Here is a 14,886-nt window from a genome sequence, read left to right on the forward strand (position 1 = left end):
TCTACTCTCGGCTATGTGTTTTAAGACTCTAAGCCGGCCTTCTATGATTAGTCATTTGCTCCAGATAAGCATGACTGGAGTGGGTTTTTTTAGCTACTGCAGCGTTTTTTCGCAAATTGTCTGTGTTTATTAACAGTAAAATACGTAATCTTGACTGCCAGTGTTAAATTCTCCCAAATTCCGGGTCACATTACTCCTGAAACATTTCCGGTTTTGTGGTATTTGGTTTAAAAGCCTTTATCAGAAAGTGCTGCTAGATTCTTTTAATATTCACTGTTAAGTACAGTAGATACATGATAACGGCGGTAAAATATGTCATCTTGAAGAAGAGAGTAAACAACAGTGGAAGTTTACCATTGCTCCAAACTTTAACCGTTAAATTAATAACTATGCCCAAAAGTTGCTGAGTACTGAGTTGCACAAGCAATACATACAAAAACTTTTGATTTCCGATTTGTCCTCCTGCCGTGTCCTAAAATAGATCCTGATAGACGGGGTTTGGCTCCAGGCTATAGACAAGACTGGCTTCATTGAGGAAAAGAATCGCGCTGTCACATCAGGAGAGTAACAAGAAAATGCCAAAAATCTATTGCATAGCGGTTTAATCGACACTTCACACTGATTTATGAGGCTCATAAGATACGTGAATATTCTCAGTCAGTGTTGTAAATGATGCTGGCAGTGGGGACAGTTACTACTGATGGATAACTAACTAAATCTTAGCCCATAGATCGAACAGTTAATAACAAATGGCATTGCATTGACTTTTATGGGATCGTCTGTTTAGCAAAGTACCCGCATATGTCAGCCTAACGTATACAGGTGCAGCAGCCATGGCCAACTATGAGAAAATGTTTGTTTTTTTAACATGAGAGCATGTAAACATATTCTTTAGGAACCTGGAAATGCTATATCATAGGACACTTTGACACTCTTTCTGAAAGTGTTCGCCACAGCGTAGAATATTTTGGCTCCTCGGTCTCCTAACAATCTACTGCTGAATCAGTTATTTGTAAAATAAATAATTAAAATTGAATGTGGAAGTAGCCCAATGATAGATTTATGTTTTTTTTCAAATGAAAAAGACCATACTAACAACCACATTATATTTATAAATGCAGACTTGATAATTTATCAGAAACCAAGACGATTATTGCCCTTTATTAGTTGAAAACAATCTTAATTTGATTATTTTACAGAAAATTATGTCTGTTTTTAATAATTTATTAAAGAAAGTACACTGCCTGTTAATGTACTGAAAAGTGATGGTATACTGCGTTGGAAGAACAAAGTTGAACTGTGTGTGGAAATTAAATTAAGAATTATGGTACTATTTTAAAGTTAAAGAAAAATACCTACAATACATAAAGTACAAGAGAATCTCTAACTAACACAACACAGCACCATTCACATCATTTGTTCGATAGCTGACCCATGGGAGAAGCAAGACACACACCATAGTTATGACCTCTTAGCATCAAAAACAGGATCTTGCAAATTAACACTTTGGTATTGGATCTCTTTTCATTTAATATCTTGTTGGTTACTGCCAGGGTTACCTGACATGTGGTAAAGGGTTTGATGCTCCACAGGAACTGGGGAACATCTTGGATGGACACCTGGAGGCTGAAGGTGTTCGCTTGGAAAGGCAACATCTTTGGCTCCTCGAGGAGCTGACCACCTCTGGTCTTCTCTGCAGCCACCACTCCCTGGAGAAGAAAGGAAAAGGAAAGGAACAGGGACAGCATAATAAGTAAATAGGAGAGAATGGAAGGAAAAGGGTCAGAGAGAAAAAGGGGATAAGAGACAAAGATAATATAGAAGAAAACAAAAAATGAGGGGAAAAATGAATGAATGCAAGAGTTCCAAATTCTTTCCTCTGTCACTTCCACTAATTAACTCATTACAAATATTAACACAAAAACAGGCGGCAAAAGAAGTGACGTCATGTCTCCACTGAACAACTCATACAACTGGTGCTCACATTAGCATCACATCTGCAGCCTCAACATGACAGATTGAAGCTTGACTTTAATGCTGTGGAAACGCGTGTGTCAGGGGGGCAAACGTCCATCTCCCAAATTGAATTTGTGATGATGAAAGAGCACTTTGATTGTCGCTAGCAGGTATTCATCTATCATCATTGTTCAGTGTCCCGGTGGGATGGTTCTGTGTCTGGCCCGTATATCCTTAGCCATCTCAATCACAAAGGGAAAGACAGGAAATAGAGCTGTGACTAGTGCCAGGCCACGCTGATTTATTCTGACTAAGTGTCTGTGCTTGCAACAGCTTGGTTTAACATGTGCCTGTGTGTGTGCATGGTTAAGTGTGTGTATACACCTTTACGCATGTGTTTGCAGGAAAGCATGCTGGTGGTTATGATATTGCTGTAGGTGTGAAAACAATTAACTGTTGGCAAAATGCACATGAAAGACATTTATATAAAAAACAAATGTAGCAACAGGCAACCTGAATAATGACGTTCCTCTATGCCATCTGCCGCTGTTGTTTGAAATGGTTTAACACTAAGTAGCTCGATGACGCTGAATTTCTATGGTTTTCCTATATAGCATGTTGCTAGCTTGGATCTGTGATAGCGTTACTTCATTTGAACTCATTTGAAGCTGCCAAGATGTCATGATTTAAGTTTTCTGTAGCTGTGATTGTTGCTGATCTGCTGTTAGACACATCACACACGATTGATGTGTCTAGATCATTATTTACAGATATGGGAGTGTTGCAATTTCAGCCAAGAATGAGAAATCCAAACAGAGGTTGGTGGAGTTATTTTGGGAGTCCAGGGTTCCAAAAGTTAAAAAAAATTAATCTTCTGCATGGACAATTTTAGATTGTGCCACCTTAAATTTAGGACTTTTAAGAGCCCTATAGCAACTTTTTGGGCAGACCTCTTGTAGCGTTAGACATTCCTGCAGCAGTATATCGATACAACAGTCACCAAACCTATATTCACGGGAGAAAAATAACAGACCGCCATCGTCTCTTTGGTCCGGGAACTGACCGTTTATTCAGCGCACATGCTGCTCTCAATAGTGTTTTCCTGTGAATGCAGACCCATATTCTAATAAGATGTCATTACGTAAGCATGTTAACATGACTTTGCTACTCATATCACCAAATATGCTTAACACTTTTTTACTCTATAAATATTCTTTCATATGGTTGTAGCTCTCTGGACTAACAGTGTTCACTGAACCTGGGAGAGCAACAGCACGTTCAGTTGACCAATCAGCAGCCAGACAGAAGAAGCTGTCACGTTAACTTCACAACGCCTTCTTAAAAACTTTTTGAAATAAAAGGTAGATTTTGGTTCATATTTATTATTGTATTATTTATAGCAGTTGGAAAAATAGCTTATTAAAGTTGGGTATGTTTAGCATGATTAAATCTTTTTACATGTAAAGTATTTACCATCTTGTATGTTTCTGTATACATGTAAACTGTTTCATTATGACATAACAAATATAGACTTGGATGGACATGAGAGTCTTTTGATTGGATCATCAGTACAACAGATGAGCAACTGAATAAGGGGGCGGCTGTGGCTCAGTGGTGGAGCGGTTGCCTGCCAATCGGAAGGTTGGTGCAGTCCCATGTCGGAGTGTCCTTGGGCAAGACACTGAACCCCGAGTTGCCCCCGATGCTGCGCATCGGAGTGTGAGTGTTTATCTGATGAGCAGGTGGCACCTTGTACGGCAGCCTCAGCCACAATGTGGGAATGGTGAATGAATGATGTAAAAGCGCTTTGAGTAGCCGTTAAGACTAGAAAAGCGCTATATAAATACAGCACATTTACAATAAGAAATTATTTGGTTGGATAAAAGTTCCGAAGTAAAGTCAAATTTAAGGAGAGTTGTGAACTACTCCCCAAATGCATTTCATGTAATAAAAATCCAATTACCAGCTTTAATGTGATTGCATGTAAAATTGTCCTCTTTGGCAGATGAAGGTAGCCTGTGTTCATGTGGAAAATATTCCTTAATATTCAAAATATAGTTAAATTGGTTTTATAGTACACAGACTTTTGAAAATAGAAAATTTGAAAATCACATTACCAACCCCCAACGACATTACTTGCAATCTACATTATCATATTACATTATCATTACATAAATAATTTATAATTCCAGCCAGGAAAAAGAAAGAAAGTACCCTTCTAGCAAAAGATATATGGGTTGTCACAGTGACAACGACTTTATGGCTCACCAATGGCCCTATGGTGGCAGGCCACTCATCTTCAGCTGCAAACTGAAGTAAAGTTTAATGGTGCAGAGACTTTCGGATTTTGCAATTTATGTTTTTTTTTAGAAGTTAAAGTTTATGGTTTTGAGCAGCTGATTACAGCACCGCCCAATACAGTAAGTGTGGTTTGGGTGATTAGCAGGTAAAATGATTTCTAGCTGTTTTGGTTGAGAACATTCAGTTTTACTACCTTCATTTTAATGGCATTTTGATTACTATGTTAGGATCTTCCAGACGTATATCTTAACAAAAAACTACTCAAAAGGAGTTAAAGATAAGTTAAAGTAAATTCCTCCACATATAATACAGTGTTTTGGGGAAGGTTTATAATTGGGATGCCGCTGCAGTAATGGCAGATTGTTTACTGTTTAGTCTGCACATTTTAACAGTTTGAGGCCCTTGACCTCAAAAACGTTCCAGTGGAGCTGTTCAGTGGCCAGCACATCCGGCTGTGCTTGTACTGGGCAGCTTCCAGGGATGAATGTGTGCAACTGTGTGAATGTGAAAATATATGCATCCAGGAGGCCCAAGTGTTTCTATGTTAATGAACAATTAAAATATCAGTAAAATAACATTTCAAAATGGGAATTTACAGCAGGGAAAATGCTTCAGAAACCAGGTACCTATCCTATCTGTATTTCTTAGGTTTTCCCATATAACCTCACATGAAGCTAGCTTGTATGATGTTGACATGTTTTAACTCATTTGAAGTTTGAAGCTATCAAGTTGCTATTTTTTAAAGGTGCCCTGCCACACGTATTACTATGTATTACTTTACTTTGTGGTAATGTCTGAAGTTCTACAATATTTTTTGTGGAAAAAATGCCTTGGTTACATTGTTTCAAGCCATTCCTGTGTGGTATAGAAAGCCTGCAGGAAGACTCAGCTCAATTTGTGCCAGTTCTCATTAGTATTTATGAGCTAAGCTGCTTGACTCTGATTGGCTATTCAGGTCTGTGTGTAGTGACTACTAACAAAACAGAGTGTAAATTGTAATCCCCCCACTGGGGATCAGTAAAAATTATTAAATTATAAATTATTCAGCAACTGCATGGGTTATTGTTCACTTAAAATTTTTTCGGAAACACATTTCAGTGAGTAAAATATAAAGAAATATGTGATTGTATTTTGAACAAACCCCCATGACAGTCTGGCTTTGAATGCCTTTTCTGCCGAGGGTCGGCCATCTGGTTGGTCAGGGGCTTTACCCAGCGCAACTGGGCGAGCTCATGAATAGTAATGAGCTCAGGCAACATGACATCAGACTGACCAGCTTTCGTAATTAGCCTGATTTCTCCGCTTATTTCTTTTCAGCGGCTAGAGCTGACAGAGGAGGTAGCAGTTCATTTTCACTTTTACGACATAACACAAACACAGACAGTACCTATGGACCTAACATATTTCCAAAAATGCAAGTTAAAACAGGTTTCTGTAAACTGTAAACATTCCTGATCTTCTTGACACATGGCACATTGTGTCTTTAAAGCTAAGTCAATGTCAAAATGAGAAATCCACCAGAGAGAACAGTTGAATCACAAAATGTGGTGAAAAACGTGTTTAGAATTTTGTTGATGATGCCAGAATTTGGGACATTGTAGAAATGATCTTTTGCCAAGGCTAAAAGCTAAAGGTTGAGGTGAACAGTATGGTACAACAGTGGTTGAACAGTGGTAGTATTCACAGTGGAAGACAATGTCCGCCAGCAGAATACTAATATGGGTGGTATTTTCAGGTAGAAAGCTTGTATCAATTTTGTCTCCTATACTGAATACTTTGACCTTAGAAAAGGACTGGTGGAGGAGAATTACAGTACCTAGGCCCATTCACGCAACAAGACATTCCCTGTCTTTGTCTCACTGACACAAACAAATCACACACTTTGGGGTGATTTTAAGAAATTTACTTAAACTGAATGTGTATCTGGTAATTTATAAACGTGACAACAATGAGATCCTTAAAAAGTGCATCCATTTGGATATTATTTTTCAGGAAATATGACATGTTGAAGAGGACCTATTTTAAAAGAATCAGCAGCATTGTGAAATATCATAGAACAATCATAAGCTCTCCTTGGTCTCAGCTGAAGAAAATGTCTCCCTCTTTATGAGTGTTTGTGTTGCATCAGGCTTCCTGTTGATCCACAATCCAGTCTGTGATTGTGCCCAAGCTTGGAAAACACACAGAAGAGATGTGCTTCTAACAGACAGGAGCCCACGGGATGCGCAAAAGTCTGGCATCTGCTCGCCAGGCTGGAAATTCATAAACCAAAACCAAAATGCATTGTAAAGCCAGCTGCTGCTGACGGCTGCAACATGACAGAAAGGCAGTCAGGAGGCAGAGCTAGTCACAAGGCTTGCGGTGCTCTGTTCAGCTTGGCTCAGCTCTTCTGTTAGTCTAGTCTCTCTAGAGAGGAGGGGAAGCTTGATTTCCCTGATGTTCTCTGATGAGATACCAATGCTTAAAAACCCAATAGGTTGCTGAAGTATGATCGAGTCTAACAAAATAAAAAAAGAATGATTGGTTAACATTTGAATGGTAGTGATTATAGTATGGCAGCCTTTATCTTAGTCTAATAAAACCTCTGGAAGAGGGCTGTTACAGTCCCCAATATCATCTCTGCACTATTGTTTTTAGTAGCAGTGGCAATGAGTCTGCAATCACTCACATGGTTCAACCGGTAGAGAGCACATGCTGAGGTCCCTGCTGCCTCAGACAGCCCAGGCTAAAAACACATTCACACAAGATGTTCAGCTTGAATCTAGGCCATGACCTACAATATATATTCTGAACAAAATTATAAACACAACACTTTCGTTTTTGCCCCCATTTTTCATGAGCTGAACTCAAAGACCTAAAACTAAACAAAGGGCTTATTTCTCTCAAATATTGTTCACAAATCTGTCTATATCTGTGTTAGTGAGCACTTCTCCTTTGCAGAGATAATCCATCCGCCTCAAAGGGGAATTGCTCACTAACACAGATTAAGAAAGATATTTGAGAGAAATAAGTCTTTTGTGTACATAAAAACGTCTTAGATCTTTGAGTTCAGCTAATAAAAAATGTGGGCAAAAAAAAAAGTGTTGCTTTTATAATTTTGTTCAGTGTACTTCTTTGTCATGGTCAGTCCCGCTTCACTGTTATTTTGTTTTTTGTTGTTCTGGACTTCCTGTTTTATTCTGACATCCGCTGTTTGTTTACAGTCCTGGTCACTTGTCTTCCTGTCTTTGTCTGCCTTCCCGCCTCTGTGATTACCCTTCTGCCCCCTATTCATATCACCTGTGCCTGTATCATTATCATCACCTGTGTTCTCTCATATATGGTGTCACCAGATCCACTGTCCTGTGCCAGATTGTTAAAGAACCTTGTGTGACCCACTTTCCAGCGTTATTTCCAGTTTGTTTGTTCCCAGTGTTTTCGTGACCATTTGTGTCCATCCTGACAAAGATTTTTGCCTGCTGATTTTTATACTGTTTTTGCCTAATTGTTCTAAAAACAATAAACTGAACTTATCTGTCTATCGTGAGTCCTGAGTCGTGCATTTGTGTCCGCCTGTTTTACCCTGACACTTCCGAATAGAGTAGAAATGACTAAAGGGAAAATGTGTACTAATAAGATTATCTAGGCTAATGAGGGCACTTTCTGGAAGAACATGTTGAATTTACTAGAAGTAATTTTTTTCAGCTGTGAGCACCACAAAATGAAAGTATCTGCTACTTAAGCCATTATTACTGGCCACATCCTCTTTAGAATTAAAAGCGACTGTGGAGAACTGTACGACTCAATGCTACTGTAAACAAACATGACTTAACTTTTGTTGGATAAACAAAAGGAAAAACAATTAACTAGAAACCTACAGTAACCAGTGTCTTTCACCCACCTGAAAGGCGTGTGGCGTGTCATCCACACAGTACACCCGCAGGCTGTAGCTCATGGAGCCGGCCTCCATGCTCCCAAACACAGCCAACTTCAGTCTCTTGACGGCAGCCTGCCTAAGTGGCTCGCCCACCAGGGCGTATGAGCCCGGCTGGTCCAGAAGCAGATGGCAGCTTGTTGAGTCCATCAGACAGTAACAGGAAGTGGAGTCCTCCTCCACTGACATCACTTCCTGCAATAAAGCGCAGAGGTGGTCCCAATGACGACACTTCATGAAGTTCCTCATGTTACATTAAACATTCATTTAACTATTTGTATCCTGTTTACTGCTGAGAATAAAAAAGGACAAAAAAGATTATTTGTATTGTAATATAAAATTTAAACACTCAATGCAAAGTTGCAATCTGCAAAGACAGAATATATATTTTATTGATCCTGCAAGGTTAATATTAAAATGTTTCACTTTGTTGCTACAGTTCAACAAATACACACATGCCCAGGGGCTATACGTGCAGTAAATGGAGAGCACCTCTACAGCTACCAGTCCACACTCTGTACTTTGGTGGCGCCCCCCCCGTTTCCCAAGTCAAGTCTCTATCTGAATCTAAATGTGGTGGCATTAGCTTAGTCCATAGTCATATCATGATATCTGACTATGAAAGAACCAAAAAATCCACCAAAAAATTAACGTTTTGGTTCTCAGATCTTCATTAGGTAAAATCAGAGCAGGTTCTTTCATACTATTCAAACACAAAATGTACAGGGACCACTTTTTTATTTTACCAGGAATGCTCTTGGGAATTTATGCAAGAGCAAAGGAAGCATTTTGTCCACTGATAGCATATACTCCAATAAAAACATTATTTCATACAAATTTGTGGGTACATTTATATATATTGAACATTTGCACAAAAGCAAATGATTCACTCATCATTCATTACTCCATCTCCAGTATTTCAATTCAGTTCAGCAGAAAGTTTAGGCTGTTGTAGAGATTGGGGTTGAGTAACAGCCAAAAAGAGAGAATTAGCACAGAAGGGTGTCCAGACCAGTTAATGTTTTAGGTTAAAGCCAAGGAGGGGTGATCAAGAATGTTGTCTCTTGTCTTGGCGTGAACCATAAGCTTCCAGCTCTATTACCAAATTTCTAATTTCTATTACCTGTTTTTATTAAATTTGGACATATTCTGTATGTCTTTCCAGGTACTTCAAAATCCCCCATAAATCTCCAAAATCATCATTATTATCTAACATTTCAAGTTTCATTACATTTAATTCCTCAAAGGGAATTTAGTACAATCAGGTAATAACTCACATTGTTTGTCAATAGGTAAATCTGGGATCAACCTCCAATTATTGCTAAATAGTCAGACATTATCTTACAAAATGTTTGAGACTCCCAGATTGTTCTACTTCCAGCAGCACACGGTCTGTTGCTAAAGCCTATTGGAGAAATAAATATTAATGCCCAGAGCTATATAGATATAGCTAGAAATATGTGAAAATTAACTTCTGTATACTATTCTGTATTCTGAATGTATTATGGACTGAGTTCTGGTACACTGCTGTTAAATAATGATGTAGGTAATATAACACTGGTTTAAATCACAAAGCAAAAATACACACAGGTTGTCAGCAGAGAGAATGTTTAGAACATAGCACAACAAACAATAGTCCATATGAACAATACATTCATTATTTATTAACACCAGCCAGGGAAGCACTACATTATTACTAAGTGGAATGAAGGTATCTTTAATCCTTTCATCATTTTTTCCTTTCCTTTCTTTTCCTTTCAATCATCATAAATTGAAAAGAGGGCATTATAACAAACCCAGCAGGAAGAGGGAGTTCTATTATGCCTAGTAATCACAAGCCTAAAGAAAATGTCTGTGTGTTTTTGCAACAAATGAACAAAAAAGGGGCAATACTTAAGAACCTAATTGGAATTAAAAATACCACTGCAATGATAAAACAGAATAGGAAAATTAGATGTGGACTGTCATGGGGCTACCCCATGCCTTCATTTAAACCGGGGGTAGCATGTCGTATCATGCTAAGCTAATCTTAGTATGAGCAGTAGCAAGGGACGATTAGTGTGAACATTATCATTAGCATGTGGGCTTGCATAATGAACATAGGGTTTGTCATTTTATTTCCGTTCAGGAGGGGGGAATTGCAGCCATCTTTGATTCAAGCTTGTTAATTAATCCTAAACCTAGACTAAATTATAATTAATTTGAAAGCCTTGTTCTTAATCTTCAACACCATGGAAAACATTACAGACAATTACATTTGTTGTTATTTACCGAGCTCCAGGACCATATTCTGAATTTGTATCTGAATTCTCAGCTTTTATCAGGTGTAGTCCTAAAATCAGACAAAGTACTAATTGTAGGTGATTTTAATATCCATGTGGGCGTTCAGTCAGGGTGTGCAAAAGGCCACTCACAGTTTTACCACTGTACCACTGTATTTCCGCAGAATCCTTTATTATCAAACCATTCTCTAATAACTTTTGAAATCTTACTACCCAACTATACTAAAGTAAATAAAAGCTTCTACACTAGATGCCTATCTGACACTGTTATAGCTAAATTTAAGGAAGATATTCCAACTGCATTTCATTCAATTCCGTTTAATATAACAGAGGACCTTTAGTTAACTTTAGTCCCTCCCAAATTGATAAATTTGTAGGTGGTGCTACAACCTGCCTACAGACAAATTTAGAGTCTGTTACGCCTCTCAAAAATAAGATGATGACGCAAAGGAAACTAGCACCTTGGTATAACTCCCTAATTCGCAAATTAAAACAAATCTCGCAAAAACTTAAAAGTAAATGGCGTTCTATGTGCTGAGATTTGTGCCAACACAAACTAAATTTGAATCATTTACATTTGAATTTGAATGGCTAAACTTTAATCATTGCATTAAAAAAGTGAATCTGAATAGTATAGTTTGAAAATGAATTTATTTGTTTTTAGAACTGAAATCCAATAAAATATGATCATCAATGAAAATTCAACTAGATATCTTCACATTCAGTTCTCACACTTCAAATTCAGTTCACAAAATTAAATTTCAAGTTACTGTGACAGACATCCGGGTACTTGAAGGATGAAGGAAGAGCAATAGAAAGACACATAGACAGTTAGGATAGATAAAGTTTCTCCAAGTCAAGGATCCTTCTTTGGTAGGACTGGTCTTTCTTTCTTTCTTTAACTGCCTATGGTTGTTCCACGTCAGATCCTTCAGAGGCTATGGTCACGCTCCTCTGTTGCATTTGGAGAACACGTAAATAAAACAGGCTAGCAAGTGCACGTCATTTGTGCACACTGCATTTCAAAATACTGGATGAAATGGTTGTGGAACTGTGAACTGTGCTGTTAATTTTTTTTGCTGAGATAGAGAAGGTGAATCAGTGTCAGTCTGCTTGCAGGAGGAGAATCTACTGTCGACAACTTTGCCTGAAACGTGCAATGGTAGGCAACATTACTGACACTAATAAGCTATGAGGTAAGCAATAGTCGTTATCTCTTATTTATCCCTTGTCAATAAATTAAAAACTTGTGAGAGTTCATTTTTGTAGTTATCATAACACTTACTGGTAAGGAGAATTGCATTAATTACAGTAGCTATCAGTTACTTTAGCTTGTAATTTACTGAATACATGTAACATTATCTCATTGTTCAGCAGCTTCTAGCTTTCAAATAAATGCAATGCAAAATATGATCCGCAACTACAACAAGTTAAACGCTACCAGCTAATGAGCTACCACATGATATGCAGTCAATTGCATGTGAAAAAGGTAAACAGTACTGTAGACACACAATCTTCAACCAACATACTGTATGAAAAGTCATAATGACAACACCATTGATAATCACCCACTAACACAGTAAAGGTAGGTGTTAGTGTGTTTAATGTCAACAGTTTCAGTTAAGACCATGATGAAAAAACTACACGACTACAGTTACATAAAGTTCCTTCCTGTTACAGTATGCTTAAATATGCTTGTGATGCAATTTTAATCTTACCAGGACAGGTTGGATAACTACTGAACTAACATATAGCTTTCTCCTTCTGTCTGCGTCTGGAAGCAACACCATCATCGACCGCTGAGTCTGATTGCCACTTCATGTTGAATATACTTGAGTGTACAGTATATAGTAATGTTATAATGAAGATACACATATTGTTAGTCTTTTTAGAGCTTGTATACCTACAAGTTATTATTAAAACAGGTAGCATCAAAATATAATTATTGAGTTAGAAGCTTCCTGTGTCCTGTTTTTAATTTGATGGAAAAATAGATATTGAAAAACGTTAGGTTACTTGCGTAACCCCGGTTCTCAGAGTAGCATGAGTGAGATATCTCACTATGGGATACGCCTCCCTGCGTATTCCTCAAAAGCATTTATCTCATTACGCCAGTCCTGATTGTCTGCGTCATGTGGGACCATCTTCCTTTAAATAGCTTACGCTACAATGCGGACACCATTCAAAATAAACACATCTTCTCGCTTCGCCCCAGCAAGAAGGGTTGACTGGTGAGACATCTCACTCATGCTACTCTGAGAACCTAGGTTACGCAAGTAACCCAAAGTTCTCATTCATGGCATTCGTTTTGATGTCTTACTATGGGATATGGAGACTCCCGTATTGCCAGACAATCTTATCCTTTAATACCAGCAAGGATTTTCTAACACATTATAAGCATATGTTAAGCATAAAAAAATCCCTAACACCTGATCCGAGGGAACATGCTGGGGAAAAAAGAACATAAGTGAGAGGTTTAGACCAGCATGCCGCTGCAAAAATGTCCTGGATTCTAAATAAGGCCCAGGATGCATCAAGGCCCCAAGTTGAGTGAGCATGCAGGCTCTGCGGGGCCGGAAAACGTAAATGTGCAGAGCACAAACTGGACACAGCGCATGCAACCGCCGTTCCTCTGAGGAAGAAAAAGGCGGGGAAGACAGCACCAAAAGGTCAATGGGAGAGCATGAGCCAACCACCTTGGGCACAAAGGCAGGATTAGGTTTCAATAACACCCTGACACACCCAAGGGGCAAACTAAGTGCATGATGGATGCGCAGAGACGCCAACCCGGTTTGCAGACGCCAAGGTCAGCAGCAGCACTGTCTTCAAAGACAGGTGCTTCAGGTCGACCTCCTCCAGTGATTCAAAAAGAAGGGCCAGCAAGCCCATCCAACACCCCTGCCAGGTCCCATGGGGGAGACAACAGCTTAGAAACAGGGAGCAGCCAACGTGCTCCTTTCATAAAATGGCAAACCAAAGGGTGTGGGCTAGCTGTTTTACCCTCAAACCCCACATGACAAGCTGCAATGAGAGCCAGTTCACTTTTATAGTGGAGAAGGCTATATGTTTGTCAATCAAGTCCTGTAAGAATGACAAAATTGCACCAACAGGGCACTGAAAAGAGACATGTCTCTCCCTGAGACACCACTCCTCAAACACCCTCCACTTACAGTCATACAGGGATCTGGTGGAAGAAGCCCTGGCACTCTGAATAGTGTTAATCACATTCTGTGGGAGCCCAGCTGTGTTTAAATTGCACCACTCACGGGCCAAGCCCATAGCGCCAGCTGCTCTGGGTGCGGGTGAAAGATTGTCCCCCCCCCGCCTGGGACAGCATGTCCCTGCGTAGTGGGAGTTGCCACGGCTGTCCGCAAACTCAACTCTGTTGCCCCTCTAAAAAAGAAGATAATAAAACAAAGACGGTTAGCTCCATGGTAAAACACTGAAACTTGCAAATATCACGGAAACTTGAGAAGATTTGGCGTTCCACCAAATTGGAAAATTCTCTTTTAATCTGGCAAGATAGTCTTAAAACGTATAGGAAGGCCCTCCGTAATGCCAGAGCAGCGTACTACTCGTCATTAATAGAGGAAAATAGGAACAACCCCAGGTTTCTTTTCAGCACTGTAGCCAGGCTAACGGAAGGTCACAGCTCTACTGAGCCAAGTATTCCCATAGCTCTTAGTAGTAACGACTTCATGAGGTTCTTCAATGATATAATTATAACTATTAGAAGCAAAATTCACCAAGACCTGCCTTTAACTGGCACTGACTTATCTCTAAACTCAGGAACTTCAGAAACAGCTGTAAAACCAGATATATGTTTAGACTGCTTTGCTTCACTTGATCTTTATCAATTTAATTCAATTATTTTTTCAGCTAAACCATCAACCTGCCTCTTAGATCCCATCTCGACTAGGCCACTTAAAGAAGTTTTACCATTAGTCAACACTTCTCTAGTAGATATAACCAAACTATCTTTATTAACAGGCTATGTACCACAGCACTTTAAGGTAGCTGTAATTAAACCTCTCCTGAAAAAGCCCAACCTTGATCCAGATGTTTTAGCCAACTATAGACCTATATCCAACCTTCCATTTCTCTCTAAGATTCTTGAGAAAGCAGTGGCCAAACAGCTGTGTGACTTTCTGCATAACAACAGCTTATTTGAGGACTTTCAGTCAGGATATAGAGTTAATCATAGTACAGAGACAGCACTTGTGAAAATTACTAATGACCTCCTAATTACATCAGACAAAGGACTTATCTCTGTACTTGTGTTATTAGATCTTAGTGCTGCATTTGATACCATTGACCATCAAATCTTATTACAGAGATTGGAACATTTAATTGGCATTAAAGGGACTGCTTTAAGCTGGTTTAAGTCTTATTTATCAGCTCGATCTCAGTTTGTTCATGTTAACGATGAATCCT

The 14,886-nt window shown here is 38.9% G+C and overlaps 1 protein-coding gene across 2 annotated transcripts in view; it reads right to left on the reverse strand.

The window, feature by feature from the left end:
- The window catches only part of unc5db (unc-5 netrin receptor Db), a 265,211-nt gene that overhangs the window by 19,080 nt on the left and 231,245 nt on the right, over positions 1-14,886 (reverse strand). For both annotated transcript variants that reach the window (XM_032515156.1, XM_032515155.1), the window contains 2 exons: positions 8,138-8,365; positions 1,560-1,709 (listed from right to left, as the gene is read on the reverse strand). In XM_032515156.1, coding sequence (XP_032371047.1) covers positions 1,560-1,709; positions 8,138-8,365 — 378 coding nt within the window. The remainder of the gene's footprint in view (positions 1-1,559; positions 1,710-8,137; positions 8,366-14,886) is intronic.

Source organism: Etheostoma spectabile, chromosome 5 (assembly GCF_008692095.1).
Source record: "Etheostoma spectabile isolate EspeVRDwgs_2016 chromosome 5, UIUC_Espe_1.0, whole genome shotgun sequence".
Lineage (NCBI taxonomy): Eukaryota > Metazoa > Chordata > Actinopteri > Perciformes > Percidae > Etheostoma > Etheostoma spectabile.